Below are 17,815 nucleotides of genomic sequence, written 5' to 3' on the forward strand. Positions count from 1 at the left end.
AGATCATGGCATCCAGTCCCATCACTTCATGGCAGATAGATGGGAAAACAGTGGAAACAGTGACTGACTTTATTTTTGGGGGCTCCAGAATCACTTCAGATGGTGATTGTAGCCATGAAATTAAAAGACGCTTTACTCCTTGGAAGGAAAGTTATGACCAACCTAGATAGCATATTCAAAAGCAGAGACATTACTTTGCCAACAAAGGTCTGTCTGTTCAAGGATATGGTTTTTCCATTGGTCATGTGTGGATGTGAGAGTTGGACTATAAAGAAAGCTGAGCGCCACAGAATTGATGGCTTTGAACTGTGGTGTTGGAGAAGACTCTTGAGAGTCCCTTGGACTGCAAGGAGATCCAACCAGTCCATCCTAAAGGAGATCAGTCCTGGGTGTTCATTGGAAGGACTGATGCTAAAGCTGAAACTCCAGTACGTTGGCCACCTGATGCGAAGAGCTGCCTCATTTGAAAAAAGACCCTGATGTTGGGAAAGATTGAAGGCAAGAGAAGAAGAGGATGACAGAAGTTGAGATGCTTAGATGGCATCACCGACTCAATGGACATGAGTTTGGGTAAACTCTGGGAGTTGGTGATGGACAGGGAGGCCTGGCGTGCTGCGGTTCAAGGGGTCACAAAGAGTCAGACACCACTGAGCAACTGAACTGAACTGAATACCAAAGATGCTATAGAAAACTATAGACCTGTATTCACCATGAACATAGATGCAAAAATCCTTAAACATTTTTAAGTCACATAAATGTGTAAAAAGGACAGTAAAGCATGATCAAGTGGAGTTTATCCCAGGAGTATGATTTTAACTTAAGAAAATCAATGTGATTCACTATATTGACATAATAAGAGGAAAAAAATCTCAGTAGGTGTAGCAGAGTATTTGTTTGAAGAGTTCAGTACCCATTAATGGTAAATACTTTCGGTAAATTAAGAGCAGAAAGGAATTTTCTCAACCTGATAAAGGGCACCTACAAAAAAAAACCTACAGCTAACGTCATACTTATTTAATGATAAAAGATTGAATGCTTTCCATGTAAGATTGGGGGAAAAAAGCAGATTTTCACTCTAATTGTAGACAAACTTGTACTAGAAGTTCTAGCCAGTACATTAAGTCCAGAAGAAGAAATAAAATATGTAAGTGAAAGTCGCTCAGTCATTTTGGACTCTTTATGACCCTATGGGCTATACAGTGCATAGAATTCTCCAGGCCAGAATGCTGTAGTGGCTAGCCTTTCCTTTCTCCAGGGGATCTTTCCAACCCAAGGATCAAGCCTCGGTCTTATGCATTGCAGGCAGATTCTTTACCAGCAGAGCCACAAGGGAAACCCGAAATAAAATGTATTCAGATTGAAAAGGCAGGAGTAAAATTGTCTTTATTCTAGGATGACATGGTTGTGTTTGTAGTAAATCCTGTTACCAGAAATAAGAAGTGAGTTTAGCAAGATTGTAGGCTACAAGGACAGTATACAAAAACCAGTGGAATTTCTATATAATAGCAGTGAGCAATTGAAAAAAATGAAATTAATAAGAATACTATTTATAGTAGAATAAAAACATTGGGATATGCAAGTATAAATTTAATCAACTAGATGTTAAGATCTGTACATTGAACTATGAAACATCACTGAGAGGAAACTTACAAATACCTAAATAAATGGAAGGAGGTACCATATTCCTAGATTGGAAGACTTTGATACTCTCAAGGTATTGGTTTGACTCAGATTGATCTGTAGAGTTAAGACAATCTCAATCAAATTTTCAGCAGGGTTTTAATAAAAACTACCAAATAATTATTAATTCTATATAGAAAAATCACAGGTCTTAGAAGAGCCAGCACAGTTTTGGAAAGGGACAAGAAAGTGTGAGGACAGTGTCCCCTGATTTAGAGACTTACTATGAAACATAAAACTATGGTGTTGACATAAGATAGATAAGCAAATCTAGAGGGTATAAACCCCTGTATGTTTTTATTCACTTGATTTTTTAAAACATTTTTTAATTGGATATTTTACATGTAACATTTTGTGAATTTAAGGTACAATTTGTTGATTTGTATAGTTAATTGGTTTTTGACAAAAACATTGAAGATACCATTGTAAGGGGAGCCTTTTAAACAAATAGCTGGAATGAAAGTTTACCCTTAACTTATATACAGAAAACATTTAGTCATAAATTTAAACCATAAAAGCTACAACTATGGAACTTCCAGAAGAAAACATCAGCCAAAATCTTATTATAGGCAGAGATTTTTAGTTGATCTGCGAAATGTGAATCATTAAAGAAAAAAATGGGTCTCATCAAAATTGAAAGTTTTTACTCTTTAAAGGCAGTTTACAAGCGGCATATAAAGCTGCCTTTTTAAAAAGTAAAAGAAGATACTTGAAATACCTCTACCTGACAAAGGACTTGTACCATCAGTCTAAAAAGAGAATCACACAACTTTTAAAAGACAACCAGACAGTGAAGAATCCTCCTGCGATGCAGGAGACCCGGGTTCAGTCCCTGGGTTGGGAAGATCCCCTGGAAAAGGGAATGGCTACCCACTCCAGTATTCTTGCCTGGAGCATTCCATGGATGGAGGCCTGGGAGGCTCATGGGGTTGCAGAGTCAGACATGACTGAGCAACTAACATTTTCCCTTTCACATTTAAAGAGATAAAGGATTTGAAGTCACGTAACAAATGAAGATATATGAGTTGCTAATAATCACATGAAAAAAGATCCTCAAGATGATTAATCCTCAGAGAAACTGAGGTTAAAACTATAATCACATACTGCTGCCATCCACCAGAATGGCTCAGCTTAAAAAGACTCAAAATACTATGATCTGGCAAGGAGGTAGAGAGAGCCCTTGGAATTCTCAGGTAGTGCTGATGGGAGTGTCAAATGGCACACCCACTTTGGAAAACTTCTTAACAGTTTCTAAAAGTCAGACATGTGCTTACCCTATGATCCAGCAATTCCAGGAAAACATTTGTTTACACAAAGATTAAGTATATTCTTAGAAGCTTTATTCCTAATAGTTTCAGATAGGAAATAATAGGAATGTCTATTAAAGATGAACACTTAAACTGGGAAGTATTCATACAATGGAATATATATACTACTCTGCCGTAAAAAAGAAGAAACTACTGACATATGAACCAACCTGATTAATGTCAGAAACTTGATGAGAAAAAGAAGACGTCAAAAACTTAATGAGAAAAAGAAGAGTACATACGTCTGATTACATTTACATGAAATTCTAGACAGAATTTAGTTACAGAAAGCAAATCAGTGGTTGCCTGGAGTTGTGGTGGGGAGCTAAGTGGGGTGTGTTTGTGATTGATTGAAAGGGACCCAAGGAAACATTTGGAAGATAGACATGTGCTTTTCGTCTCGATTGCAGCACTACTTCCATAGGTGTATCAGTTCAGTTCAGTTCAGTCGCTCATTCGTGTCCGAATCTTTGCGACCCCATGAATTGCAGCATGCCAGACCTCCCTGTCCATCACCAACTCCCGGAGTTCACCCAGACTCACGTCCATCGAGTCGGTGATGCCATCCAGCCATCTCATCCTCTGTCGTCCCCTTCTTCTCCTGCCCTCAGTCCCTCCCAGCATCAGGGTCTTTTCCGGTGAGTCAACTCTTCACATGAGGTGGCCAGAGTATTAGAGTTTCAGCCTCAGCATCATTCCTTCCAATGAGCACCCAGGACTGGTCTCCTTTAGGATGGACTGGTTGGATCTCCTTGCAGTCCAAGGGACTCTCAAGAGTCTTCTCCAACACCACAGTTCAAAAGCATCAATTCTTCGGTGCTCAGCATTCTTCACAGTGCAAATCTCACATCCTTACATGACCACTGGAAAAACCATAGCCTTGACTAGACGGACCTTTGTTGGCAAAGTAATGTCACTGCTTTTGAATATGCTATCTAGGTTGGTCATAACTTTGCTTCCAAGGAGTAAGCGTCTTAATTTCATGGTTGGAATCACCATCTGCAGTGATTCCCAGAGTTGGTTTAAAATTTCTTTTTAGCATTTTATTTACAACTTGATAATCCTTTTGTTGGTGCTGATGTCTTGTTTTTGTATATTTGATAATTAATATTTTAAAGTCGGCTTCCCTCATAGCTCAGTCGGTAAAGAATCTGCCTGCAATGCAGGGAACCCAGGTTTGAAAGTATGTAATAATTTAATCTAGAAACATCAAAAGCACATATTTCATGTTGCTTTAGAAAATTGTGATATACCCCCTAAAATCTAAATATTTTAAAAGTGGTTGAAAGTTTTTCACTTGTAAGAAAAAGACACAGTACAAATGTCCATATTTCATAATACACCTTTTTGATTCTCTTTCAGTATTAATAGGGAGTTTTCTTTGTTTTGTTTCATTGTCAAACTGTTCTGTGCAGAACATAAATATTAGACTGTTAGTCTATAGAGAAGGTCATTATAAAATTAGGTGTGTATTTTGAAGCTGCTTCAGTTCAGTTCATTACAGTCGCTCAGTTGTATCCGACTCTTTGTGACCCGGTGGACTGCAGCACACCAGGCTTCCCTGTCCATCACCAATTCCCAGAGCTTACTCAAACTCATGTCCATTGAGTCAGTGATGCCATCTAACCATCTCATCCTCTGTTGTCCCCTTCTCTTCCCACCTTCAATCTTTCTCAGCATCAGGGTCTTTTCAAATAAGTCAGTACCTAGCATCAGGTAGCCAAAATATCGGAGTTGCACCTTCATCATCAGTCCTTCCAATGAATTTTCAGGACTGATTTCCTTTAGGATGGACTGGTTGAATCTCCTTGCAGTCCAAGGGACTCTGAAGAGTCTTTTCCAACACAACAGTTCGAAAACATCAATTCTTCAATGCTCAGCTTTCTTTATAGTCCATGGAGCTGCTTATGAAGGTTTTTATCTGTAATGTTCTCTTCTGCGCCCCCTGGTGGTTTTGATTTCTTATTTGGGATAACATTGGAAATACAGTCATTACTCTTATAGACTGAATTTTACAGAAGACTTTAAAACTTTTAAACTAGTCTTTATGTTGAAAACCTACCCAATAGCTTCTATTGACAATACTGTAAGGCTTTAATCATATGGTAGTCTTTTTTTGACAGTTAACAACCTAGTTAATAACGAGGGAACAAATTATTAAGCAATACCACAGAAATAAAATTTTACAAACAAGACCTACCTAAGATGGTGCTAAATTTAGATCAGAGTTTGAGGAGAAAATAGGATATTTGAATAGTCTCGAGTACTCCTCCCACTATTTTTCGATGCAAAGGGAAAAATAGTAGATTTATAGTGGAGAAATCTGACAGAAACCCCTCTGGCCACCCTTGACAATGATGAAGTCAGAAGGGCACATTATTTCTACTGTATTCTTGCCCCAAATGCATTCTAATCATGAAAAAAAAAAAACCCAGCAATTCATGCTGGAGGACATTTTACAAAATACTGGATCAAAAGTTTCAAAGTTATGAAAGACAAGATAAAAATTGAGTTGTCACAAATTGGAGGAGACTTAAGGAAAAATTACCAAGAAGTTGCAAAAATAATAGAAGTCTCAGTTATCACACACCCAGCTGCTTCTGATGTTAACATTTCACAGACTTGAAATGCAATTATTGTTATCAAAATCGAGAAATTAATCATTGTTACAACATTGTAAGCTCTATATTTTAGTGGGAAAAAAAGGGGACTTTGAAAAATTTTTTCTTTTCCAAGATTCTGTTCAGGATACCACGTCACATTTGGTTGTTTCTTTGAAAATAACTATTATTGTTCGAAGGATTTGATAGACTTGCTTTGTTTTTAAGTCATTAACAAACCAATAGGTAATAAATTATTTATAAAGTGGCTGTTAGAATTTTTTGAAGGACTAGTTTTTTGTTCATTACTATTATACAAATTTTGAGAATTGGCTAAAATTTGAGGAAAGTTTGTTTTTCTACCATTCTGCTTATTTCTTTTCCTTTACATTCTGAGAAACCTCAAAACCACCTAACAGTGAAGTAGCAGCTTAGTGTGTGCGCGCGCGCGCGCCTGTGTGTGTGTGTGTTTAGTAATAACAGTGCTTGAAGGCCTACATCTCTTTGCTACTGTTGGGAATCTCTTATATTCTTCTTTCTAAATGAGAAAAAATATATATATATATAATAAATTGTTGGTATTTCTTTATCTGAGACAATGATGAATAGATAAGCAACCTTCTATGTATTAATATTATATATTCTTTAGTGTTATTATGTCCAATTAGAAATACTCATTTAAACTTAGAGTAGCATCATGAGATCTCTGAAAGCAACTTCTTAATTATTTTATGTGTTAATACTAATAAGATTCTTGAAATAACTTCTTTAAATAAGTAACCATCTAGATTGCACATTTATTCCTGAGTATATTCAAGGGTGCATTGATCTGGGTAAGGTCTCAATAATTTAATTTGGTTCCTTTCTGTGTTAACATTCCATAGTAGTAGCTGTATTTTAGAAACTCAGACTAAAAGATCTGTTTTTAATATCTTAATTTTTAGAGGCATACATATTTATGATTATAAGATTATCTGTTATAATACTTTGTATAGTATAGTTTAAATTAAATATGTAGGAACTTTGAACTACTAGAAAAGATAGTTCCTCCCAGAGGTATCCTTACAAAAAGTGGAAAAATAGCATGAGTCTCAACTTGGCAAAACATGAAAAACAGTATCTCTGAGTCACAAGATGAGTCAAAAGGGTGAGGTTTGTTTGCTTTTCCTTGTTCATCTGTTTTAAAGGGAGTGTGATTCCAAGTAGCTGAAAAAAATCTTCGATGAAAGATGGTGCCAAAAGTTGGAATTCTTTATATTTAGAAGTACATATCTGAAACATTCAGTGGTGTTGCCAGGATGGATTTGATCTGTGCCTAACTGTTAGGAGATTGGTAATAACTGTAAATGAAAAGTAACCTTTAAAAATATTTAACTTTTATTAATTTTTTTCTTAAAATTTAATTAAAAATTTAAAAGTGCTGGGTTTTATTTGTTCATACTTGCGAAGAATGATCTTTAGACGAATATTCAAGAAGCTGGCAGCATTGGAGGGAGACTTTGAATATTGAACTGTATTCAAACCTTGTTCAGATTTTGAACCATGAACTGTTAGAAATAAACTAAATTAAAATTTGAAAAGAGAAATGAAAATCAGAGTGCCTGGTGTACATAGCAGAGATTGATTTAGTCCACCTGATATGAACCACCTGACTTTCATGATCAGCTTAGCATTGTCAATCCTGTAATATCTTGGTACTCAGCATACAGTTGGTTGTATGTTATGGCGGGTGCAGACAAGCAAAGAGGTAACGAAAAAAATTTCATGATATATTTTCTTTGTTATAAGAAGTTAGTCCATAGTATGTTCAACTCTAAATTAAATTGAAAATTAAACTATTGGATAACTGCTGAATTTTTTCTTGTAGTTATCATACAATCATTTGGTAAATCGTGCTGCTCCTTTTTGTTTGTTTTTAGTTGATGCAGATGAAATTAAAAGGCTAGGAAAGAGATTTAAGAAGCTCGATTTGGACAATTCTGGTTCTTTGAGTGTGGAAGAGTTCATGTCTCTACCTGAGTTACAACAGAATCCCTTAGTACAGCGAGTAATAGATATATTCGACACAGATGGGAATGGAGAAGTAGACTTTAAAGGTAAGAAAGTACTTTTAGTTAAACTGCAAGTTAGATAATCTATGAATAGTCTTACATTTCTATGTACAAAAATGTCTGGAAAGTTGATTTTTTCTTGAATGTCCTTGAGTACTGGTTTTCTTATAATAGTAGATTGTTAAAACTTAAAAGTCTGTGATATATGAACTTTAATAAACTAATAAGACCTTGTACTTTTTGGGACATAAATGATCGAAGTGTTCTTTTAGGTAATCTAAAAAATGGGATTTAGTATTTCTTTCGTTGTTAGAAAATTTTAGAGAAACTTAAAATATTAGAAGCCACATTTTTAAAAAACTGTTTTTTAAAAGAATGAGACTTTAACAATAAGTCAGCAATAAAAAAAAAAGCTGAAGTCAGAAGGATATGCGTATTATCATAGAAGGGATTAATTTAGTTAATCTAGATTTTACAAAGACAGTAGTGCTTTTGCTAATGTCAGCCATTTGATTCTACACTTTAAATAAACCTTTCATTTCATCAGGAAGTCAACAGTTTTTGTTATTTTCATTTGAAGAAGTGAATTGTCCAAGTGAAGGGGGTCTAAACTGGTTGTGATTTAGTGTTCAGCAGCAGTGAAGAAAAATGACCATTTGTTACGAAACTTCAAACAGTTTATGTAAATGATTATGAATTTTGGAACGAGAAACCTCCCAATTTTTTCTGCTAAACGATTTAAATATTTTTTAAGCCCTCTTATATAGTCATATTCTAAGAATATAGAGTTAAATAGCTTAAAGAATATGTTTTTTGAGTGTTATTCTCTGTAGCAACTAATTAATAATAATAATAATAAATAAATCAACTTGTTGAAGTTGATTTGATTTGAGAGAGTTCCAGGTTCAAATTATATGTAGAAACTTGTTTGTTGAAGGTTCAAATTTGTCTCTTTCAGTTGTAAATGCCACTAGTAATATTTTCTTTTGGAACAGGAAAATATTCTATTATGAGCATGTAGGGTTTGTGTCCATGAGCGTGTGTATATTGTTCTTCTTGGTAAAAAATTGAAACTTCTGATTTGTAAATGTTTTTTATTCTTATTCAGAGTTCATTGAGGGAGTCTCTCAGTTCAGTGTCAAAGGAGATAAGGAACAGAAGTTGAGGTGTAAGTATTTTTCTTCACTGAGTTCATTCTTCCTCTTAGACCATTACCCCATACTACATTATAACCTCCTTTTAAAATATTCTAAAAAGGAATCTTTTATTCTAGATCCTTAGTAGACATAACAGAAATTTTACATTCTGGAGAAAATCCTTTTTGGACATTTGCAATTTGTATTTTTTAATAATGTGTCATTGTTGCTTATAAGTTAGGTGTACAATACACAAAATTGATTCACAGTTTTTAAGGATTATATTCCATTTGTGGTTAAGTAATATAAAATATTGGCATGAAAGTGAGAAGAAATGCTTTAATATGATTAGCTTCACTTCGTTTACACTTGTATTCAGAATTATTTAGCCAGAAGTTTACTATTTTGGTTTATGTAGGCTTGCCTCTCTTTCAGGGAACATCTGGTATCTTTTTAAAATATTCGGCTCTTAACTGGAGAGACATTATGTTCAATAACAGTCCTCTGAGGCACAAGCTATATGCTAACTTCCTTTGCAAATGAATTCTTGATATAAATGAGAATAGTATTAATAGTAGTAACAGTTGCTGTCTTTGACTGTGTATTATCTCACTCAGTACTGTAAAGCAGCAGTCCCCAACCTTTTCAGCACCAGGAACCAGTTTTGTCAAAGACAATTCTTCTATGGACTGGGGGTAGGGAGTGGTCTGGGATGATTCAGTTGCATTACATTTATTGGGCACTTTATTATTATTACATCAGCTCTACCTCAGATCATCAGGCATTAGATCCTGGAGGCTGGGGACCCCTGCTGTAAAGAACCTGGGAGGTTAGAACTGTTATTAGCCCCAATTTTATATGTGCAGAAACCGAAGCTTAGGAAAGAGTAAATGGCTTAAACTCTAGGCTATATTAATTGTCCCAGGCAGTCTTAACTCCATAGACCATATACTTGCAACCACAACCACGTGCTGCTGCTGCTTAATCACTTCAGTCATGTCCGACTCTGTGTGACCCCATAGACGGCAGGCCACCAGGCTCCCCCGTCCCTGGGATTCTCCAGGCAAGAACACTGGAGTGGGTTGCCATTTCCTTCTCCAATGCGTGAAAGTGAAGTCGCTCAATCGTGTCCGACTCTTATCAACCCCATGGAGTGCAGCCTACCAGGCTCCTCCGTCCATGGGATTTTCCAGGCAAGAGTACTGGAGTGGGGTGCCGTTGCCTTCTCCCAGTTTCACCTAAAAGCAACATCTCTCTGTAGGAAGGAGCTGTCCTCATAGTAGAATTCTAAATGCTGGGCAACTTACTATCTTCTCTTTCTTTGACAGTGTTCGTGATTACCATGCAATTGCCATTGATTTTTCCTTACTCTTTTTTAGTTGCTTTCCGTATCTATGACATGGATAAAGACGGCTATATTTCCAATGGGGAACTCTTCCAGGTGCTAAAGATGATGGTGGGGAACAATCTGAAAGATACACAGTTACAGCAAATTGTAGACAAAACCATAATAAATGCAGATAAGGATGGGGATGGAAGAATATCCTTTGAAGAATTCTGTGCTGTAAGTACAAAAAAGCTAGTTCTTCATTAGTTACGTTTCATAAAAACATTTTTAATATCACTTAGTAGAGAATTCCTTATAGTTATATTTTGCCCTAGAAATTTGTTTGATTTTGCCCAATAGCCCCAGGTGTTCTTTGTTGTAACTGTTACTAATTACTAATTATTCTCAAGAACTAATACTCTCAGTGATTGTCTGATAAAATGCCACAACAATGGTATTAGTCACTTTTACTTATTATTGGTAGCCTCCCAAGTGAACAGCTAGGTTATTTGAAAATACTTCTGTAGGAAATAAGAGTTCATGAATTTCAGCTAGGAATTCAGAGGCTTGGTCACAAGTATGACAGAAATGGAGTCCCTATCTGTCAAACTCAACAGCGAGGCAGTGTAAAGAGGTGATTTGTTTTCCCCTCTCCTGTTTTTCTAAGCTACTATGGGTAGCTTTTGTGATCTGGGGCAAGGGCTCCACAGAGGCATAGCCTGCAGTTGTGAGAAGTCCTGGAGGACTTGCTGTTGGTGGGAACTGGGGCACTGGCTCAGCTTCCTGTTTATTGCTTCTCTTCTGTGGCTGCTGCCCCTAAAACAGAGATAGTAACTTTCTGATGTGTCATAAGCAGTTTTAACGGTAAATTGAAGATGCTGGACAATCCAAAGGAAATGCAAAGAAAATAAAACGTTGTGAAAATTTTCAGTCATCACTGGATGCTTCTATAGAAGGTTTTCTTCCTCTTCGTTTTTTACTTAGAGGACACCAGCGAAAACAGATTAGCTTGTCATATGTTACATAAGGACTTAAGTAGCTACTTTGGCTTTTAAGTAGAAGTTCACATTATACTTCAAGGATCTTTTTTCATCTCAAGGGAATGAGATCTTTGCATTTTGTTTCAAAAAAGTAGGGTGGTGCTCTAGTTAAAGAACAGGCTAGTTCTCCTTGGAAGAGAGTTAGAGAGGCTGAACTCCTGGGATGGGAACCAGTGCCGGGGGTGCTGCTGCAGGTGCGTCCTCTCCCTCTGCCACGCCTCCTCCACTGTTGCCAGACGACTCCCGTGGGCAGGCATCGGAGTGTGCGTGACATGAGACTAGCCTGGTAATGGCATCATAGATAGCAGCCAGTTTTCAAAAGTAGGGAAAAAAGAAAAAAATTCCAAGACTTGAGGGAACAAAACAAAAATGAGGAACTTGGCTGGAGTGACGTGAAGGGATGTGTATAAGTGAAGACTATTTGCATTTAGTAAATATAAACTGTAACTTAAAATTACATGTAAATCACTTTACTAGTGGAAGGAAATACATCCCCTAGGTATAAAAATTATGCTTTGTACGCTGAAGGCTTAAGCTGAGCTTTGAGTTTATTTTTCAGCCTTTGTGATAAATTGCCCTTACTTGTATTTTTGTAGGGCATAGTTCAGGAATGAATGAAAATGTTTGTATATTAAGCCAACTTTTGGTAACATTTATCAGGCTCATATCTTGGGCTTTATTGAGTTCTCTTTATTCTGTTTTCTTAAGCTGTAACAGAGAGAAGAGAGAGTTATCTCAAAAGATCACACACTACGTATCTGTTCTAATATTTTCAGAACACTTAACTGTACGCAAATCTTATAAATGATCAGTGACAGGATTAATGTTGATGGATTGAACGCATGTATTTACTTTTGTATCCTTTGAAAACTTCACTGAAATTAAATGGGTTAAAAAGAAAAGGTTATAAACCCACAAGGACCAGAGAATAGCGGAGAGGATGGTCACTCAGTTTGGTAATTTATAAAGTTGAGTGGCTAGCAGACAGGAGTGAAAATTCTAAGCTGTCAACTAGGAAAGCGGAGAAGCAGCTTGGTTTATAATGTGGAACTCCTGAAAGGCTCAGAAAGTGGGGACATGACTGAAAGTGGGTGTGAAGCGGGGCTAACAGGAGAATGGCTTAAGTCTGTCTAAGAAGCACGTGGAACACAAGATCTCCTTCCTGACTCTCTTCAGTCTCTCCTGCATTGTAGTGGAGATTGGCAAGAGTGAAATAGGGCTCGGGGTGTGTGTGTGTGTGTGTGTGTGTGTGGCGGGGGGCAGGGGGGTGGAATTAAGTGAAGAACAGCGTATTTGCATTTTGACACCTCCAGCCTTCTTCTCTTACTTGATTCCCTGGCAGCTACACTTGTACCCTCTAGGCAAGAGGTGGGAAAGCCCTGTTTGGGAAAGCTGACCTTTAGACATGGTGTTTACCCAGTTGTTCAAAGCGCAGCGCACAGTCAACAGCCCTGCCCTGTGCATGGAGGCTCTGGGGCGGCACTTTCCACATGAGGAGAGAGCCTAGGATCACCAGACATTCAAGGAAAACCTCTGATACAGATTACAGAGATGAACTCAAACCTGAAAAAGAAGCATGCTGAAGCAGGCTATGCAAGGGCAATAAACACTTTAAAAGTAGAACAGATATCTGTCATTATTACCCTCAGGGATATAATGTATTAGATCTTTGAAACAAAAATTAGACAATGTATAAAAGAGCTCTAGGAAATTTAAATGTTGGGATTCATCTTAGGAGGTCTAACATCCAAATGTTAGATCCCAGAAAGAAATTGGAGGGAAGGAAATCATCAAAAATGAATCAGAAAATTATCTCAGAATCAAAAGTAATGAGTTTCCTTGACTGAAAGGAAACTGGGTACCAAGTACCCAGCATAGTATATAAAAATAATCTGGGCCTTGGTACATTGTCATGAAATTTTAAAACAAAAAGATGGTTTACAGGCTTCCAAAGAGCTAAGGTAGAGGCATAGGGGAAGGGCTTCATACAGAGTCAAGAATCGTAATGGTGACAAATTTCTCACTTAGCAACTTGGAAAATAGAAGACAAAACAAGAATTCTCAGTAAACTCAAACTGGATGATAGAATCAGACGTTTTCAGGTTTGCAAGTCCTCCTCCCTTTTTGGGAAAGTACTAGAAAATGTGCTCCCACTATGAAAAGGTTATAAATCAAAAAAAGAAGTCAGTGTGAGATATAGGAAGCTCAGAGGGTCAGGCGGGAGAGAAAGCCATCTCTAGGAGGATCCATGGATGCCAAACCTGGATGGGAGTAAGTCCAAAAACTCTGGGAGTGATTTGAAAATAATAAAATCGATAGCTTGATACAATACATCTGAGTGCCTTTAGAGCAAAGTTTAGTGTTGAATTAATGATAAATGCATAGAACACCCAGTGAAGAAAAAGATCAGTTATTAACTGTAGCAAAGCAAATATGCAGGGAAGCAAAAGTAATCATAGTACACAGTTCTCTTCTGCTGTAAGTAGTATTTTATGTAGTCATAAATAAAAGGCTGAATTTCTGTCTAATAAAAAAAAATGCAGCTCTTTGAAGCATAGGAGAGGTGGGAAGTGTGTGGGGTAGGAGATGATGTAGGATAGGAGATGAAGGAAAGAGGTGTGTGTGTGTGGAAGTGAAAGCTGCATCTCCTGTGATGGGAAGTTGATGGATAATATCTAAAACTTGAAATCTAAGAAGAAGCAATGTAGGAATGTTATTTGGAGTCTTCTAGGCAAATACTGAACATCAGCTGAAAATTCTAAATGATTGCTGCTAAGTAAAAAATGAAATTTGAGGACAGGATAGCAAATGGCTGTTTTCATTGACAGGAGTTGTAGAACTAGCTGGCTGTTTAAGCTTTATTTTTCAAATAAAAATTAAAAAGTTCAAAAATAGTAGCAGATGCAACTACGTACAACATGGATGAATCTCACAAACATAATGTTGAGTGAAACAAGACAGACATGAAAGATTTCATTTGTAAAGTGTGTAAAAACAGATCAAACTAATCCGTGGTGTTAAGTCGTAGTGACTAGTTCTGTGTAGGTGTGGCTTGGGAGGAGGGAGGTAGTGGTGGGAGGGGGGTCGCAGAAGAGCCGTGGTGATGCCCTGGGTGCTGGTTACTTGGGTCATCACTCTGAAAATTGACCAAGCTGTTAACCTTTATGGTTTGCTTATTTTATGTAGGTTTTGCGTAATAAAAGTTATCCCCAAATAATGCTACAGGTAATCTCACTTCGACATTGCCATGTTTCACAGAGGTGTCTGTAACAACTCTACATGTAGTTGACCCCATGGAAGAGCAATGTGCAGAAAATTTTATTCATTACTTTTTGATACATTCTAGAATAGAGTGACAGTGAAGCCCGTATTTGATTTTTGATAGTTTTTATAGTAACACCTAGTTAACATTTGATACTAAATTACTGAAGTCTATGTCAAAATGCAAAGGAAAGAGTGGGCCAAATCCTACCGGTAGCCTATTTTTTATATTTTTGAGCTAAAAAAGTTTTTTTACACTTGAAAGTGTTGTTTAAAAAAAAAAAAAAAGGAAGAAGGAAATTTAATAGAAACTATACATGGCCTACAAAGCTTAAAATACTTCCTGCCTAGTCCTTTACGGAAAAATATGCCATCTCTTGTGTTAGAGCGCAAGAAAATGCTTGTTATCCTGGGAGCAAGAAGCCCTGAAAATTCTAACAAAAGGCAGTGCAAGTTTTAAAAAAAGAAGAGCAGCTTCTGGAAATGGCTAAAGTAGTGTGCTTTTTTAAACTGCAGTTTCGGTAGGGTGGTTAGACTGGTGCAACGGAGTCCCTCAAACCTGGTCAAGTGTGGTCTGTTCTGTCTGTTTCAGGTTGTAGGCGGCCTAGATATCCACAAAAAGATGGTGGTAGACGTGTGACTCTTGTGTAAAGAGTACCACCCAACACTTTTGCTTTCTTCTCCATCTCTGAAGATCTGCTCAAGACGTCCAGCAATGCTCTCTGTGTATTTAAATGGAAGTATTTTTCTCTGTGAAGCCACATTTTCCAACATGAGCCTCATGAAGCCCAACTAAGTGTTATTGAACTCTTATTCTCTCAATAACTCAGTGTAGCACTTTAAAGCTGAAGGACAGCAGCATGAAAAGAGCATATCAATGTGGCGAAGAAAGGGAAGGGGTTGGCTTTTTAATTTATTTTTCTTCATCTTTTATAACAAGAAAAAGTATCTATATATACATATGTAAATATTTATATATAGATATATGTAGCTTTCTATATGTGTAGTAGGTTGGCTTTAATTTAATATACTTGATTCAGAAACAAAAATGATAAAGAGTACAAAAGTGCCAAGCAGAACATTCAACATCCTTACTTTTATTTCACACAGTTTTATATATAGATCGAAGATTGTACAGTTTGAGCCGGGTGTTAGGCCAGCTGTTTTCCTTTGCCTGCTCTTTCTCCTTTGAGAGATTGACAAAGCATTTGTTAACATCTTATTATTTACCTTGATTACATTTTTGTAACAAAGGAGTTTGTAACTTAATTTATACCTATGATATATTTCCAGGGACTGTGTCTCATTGCTGAGCAGCTTTGATGACGTCTCTGCTTGAGGAGAAAGTAGAGTCGAGCGCTGCTGCCATGAGCTCATTCTTGTGTTCATGCAGTCACTGCACAGAGCTTACGCCTCCTGCTGTTACTTCATCACTAGGAGCCATTGCGTCCATTAGGTGTCCCTGAGTCAGTGTCAGTTCGTCGTGATTTTTATTCGTAAAGGACAGAAGCTATGTGAGGCAATCCTGATTTGATCTCAGACATGACTTAATGAAGAGTTCCGGAAATAATCATGTAATAGCTCAGGATATCCGTTTATGTTTCATTACATGGATGGTAAATTGTCATTAAACTTACCTTTAAACCATAAATTTTCCCTTCTCTGTTTCAGAAGACTTGCAGCTAATCTAAAAACCGGTGATGGTTAATGTGCATGTGTGTATCTATACACCCACATATACTTACATATGACTTACCTGGGAGAAACCTTATTAAACTGTTTGCCACAGAAGAGCAAAATTATATCCAAATTTATACCTCTTAAATTTCTTTACCACAAGGCATAGAGAGTGCATGATGGTGTTCTTCCTTTGCCCGAAGATGTCTCGGGTAACTTAATACTTTGTGTGATTTAAAAGTAGTGTACCACGCTCCGCCAATTGATGTTATTATCCCTTCCCTTTTCTGCAAAGGTACTATTGGCTGGAAGAAAACATTCTGGTTAGCTTTGTAGGACTGTAGTCTTTCCCTATAATAGATTTTGTAGAAAATTGGTTTTATACTCTGAGTGGGGAAGGGCAGGTTGAATCAAGGTTGAAAGCATCTTAATTTTGGGCACGCCCGCCTGCCACCGCTGTTCCTTCAACTGAGTGCTGCACGCCATGGGCTCTGTCTGTGAGAGAAATCCCGGTGCTTGGTGTCCTTGCATGACATGGAGTTTTGCATGTAGATCAATTTAAAATGTACCTCTTGTTTACATAATTTGCATAATTTTAAAACATAATGTTGCCAAACTTTGGAAATGTTAACGTTCAAACTGAAAATCTCCACCTGTAACTTTCTCCCTCTGGATGAGTGCGTGGCTCACAACCCCAGCCAGTGGCTTGATCTGTTCCAGTGTCAACCGCCATGTGCTCTGCTTCAAGAGGGGAGCTCGTCTTTTGTGAATTTTTTGTACATAAGTATTTGTTACAGATATTTTAGCAAATGCTTTCTATTTCTCTTGCTTGTGCATATCTTGGCTGGCGTTACAGAAAAAATAGTGCAAACATTATTTCCTTACTGGGGAATGAGGGTTTTTTCTTTTTTTTTTTTTAGTGTGTGTGGGTGGGTGGGGCGGGGGGATGGTTTATGTTGAATGTTGTTTTTCTTCTGCATGAAACATCATGTTGTGGGATCTTTAGGAAACTTCATACTGTATGAATAAGGAAATAAAATATTTGAAACTTGATTGAGTGTATCTGCAGTGGTCTTTAGGCTTCCCAGCCATTGTGTGTGTGCACGTGTGCTGTTATATCTGACTCTTCTGCTACCCCGTGGACTGTTTGGCCACCCAGCTTCTCTGTCCATGGAATTTTCCAGGCAGGAATACTGGAGTGGGTTGCCATTTCATCCTCCAGGGGGATCTTCCTCACCCAGGGATCAAACCTGCATCTCTTGCGTCTCCCGCATTGGCAGGTGGATTCTTCACCGCTAGCACCACTGGATAGTCTTTCTTCATTCTTTTAGATTGTTTAAAAACTGTGGTAGGTTGATGTTTGATCTTATGACTATAAACCATAAGTAAGTCTGCCTTGTCACTGGGTGAAAACACAGGTCAGTATGACCTGGAGAACCCAGTCTGTGACCCTGCCTCTCCTTCCAGCCTCCCTGCTTCCTCTGTAGGCCTTTGCACCCTCTTTCCTGACAAGGAATGCTTCTGAGGGGTTCGGCCATGTTGTGGTTCAACAGGAACTCTCCTGGCCACCATTTAAATACACTAATAACATCGGATTCTCCTTTTACCCCAGTCTTCTTCCATAACATTTAACCTCCTCTTATCTGATTCATTTTGTATTTATTTTTCCTGGTTATTCAAATAACATGAATGAAAGCTCCCTAAGGGCAGGCATCTCTGTCCCTTGTTCACTGATA

The 17,815-nt window shown here is 37.5% G+C and overlaps 1 protein-coding gene across 1 annotated transcript in view; it reads left to right on the forward strand.

Moving 5' to 3' along the window:
- PPP3R1 (protein phosphatase 3 regulatory subunit B, alpha) overlaps nt 1-17,006 on the forward strand; it is a 63,796-nt gene extending 46,790 nt beyond the window's left edge. Inside the window, exons 3-6 of the mRNA XM_070379354.1 lie at nt 7,507-7,683; nt 8,747-8,806; nt 10,154-10,338; nt 14,995-17,006. Coding sequence (XP_070235455.1) covers nt 7,507-7,683; nt 8,747-8,806; nt 10,154-10,338; nt 14,995-15,042 — 470 coding nt within the window. The 3' untranslated portion in view covers nt 15,043-17,006. The remainder of the gene's footprint in view (nt 1-7,506; nt 7,684-8,746; nt 8,807-10,153; nt 10,339-14,994) is intronic.
- Nucleotides 17,007-17,815: the final 809 nt, after the last annotated feature.

Source organism: Bos mutus, chromosome 11 (genome assembly GCF_027580195.1).
Source record: "Bos mutus isolate GX-2022 chromosome 11, NWIPB_WYAK_1.1, whole genome shotgun sequence".
Lineage (NCBI taxonomy): Eukaryota > Metazoa > Chordata > Mammalia > Artiodactyla > Bovidae > Bos > Bos mutus.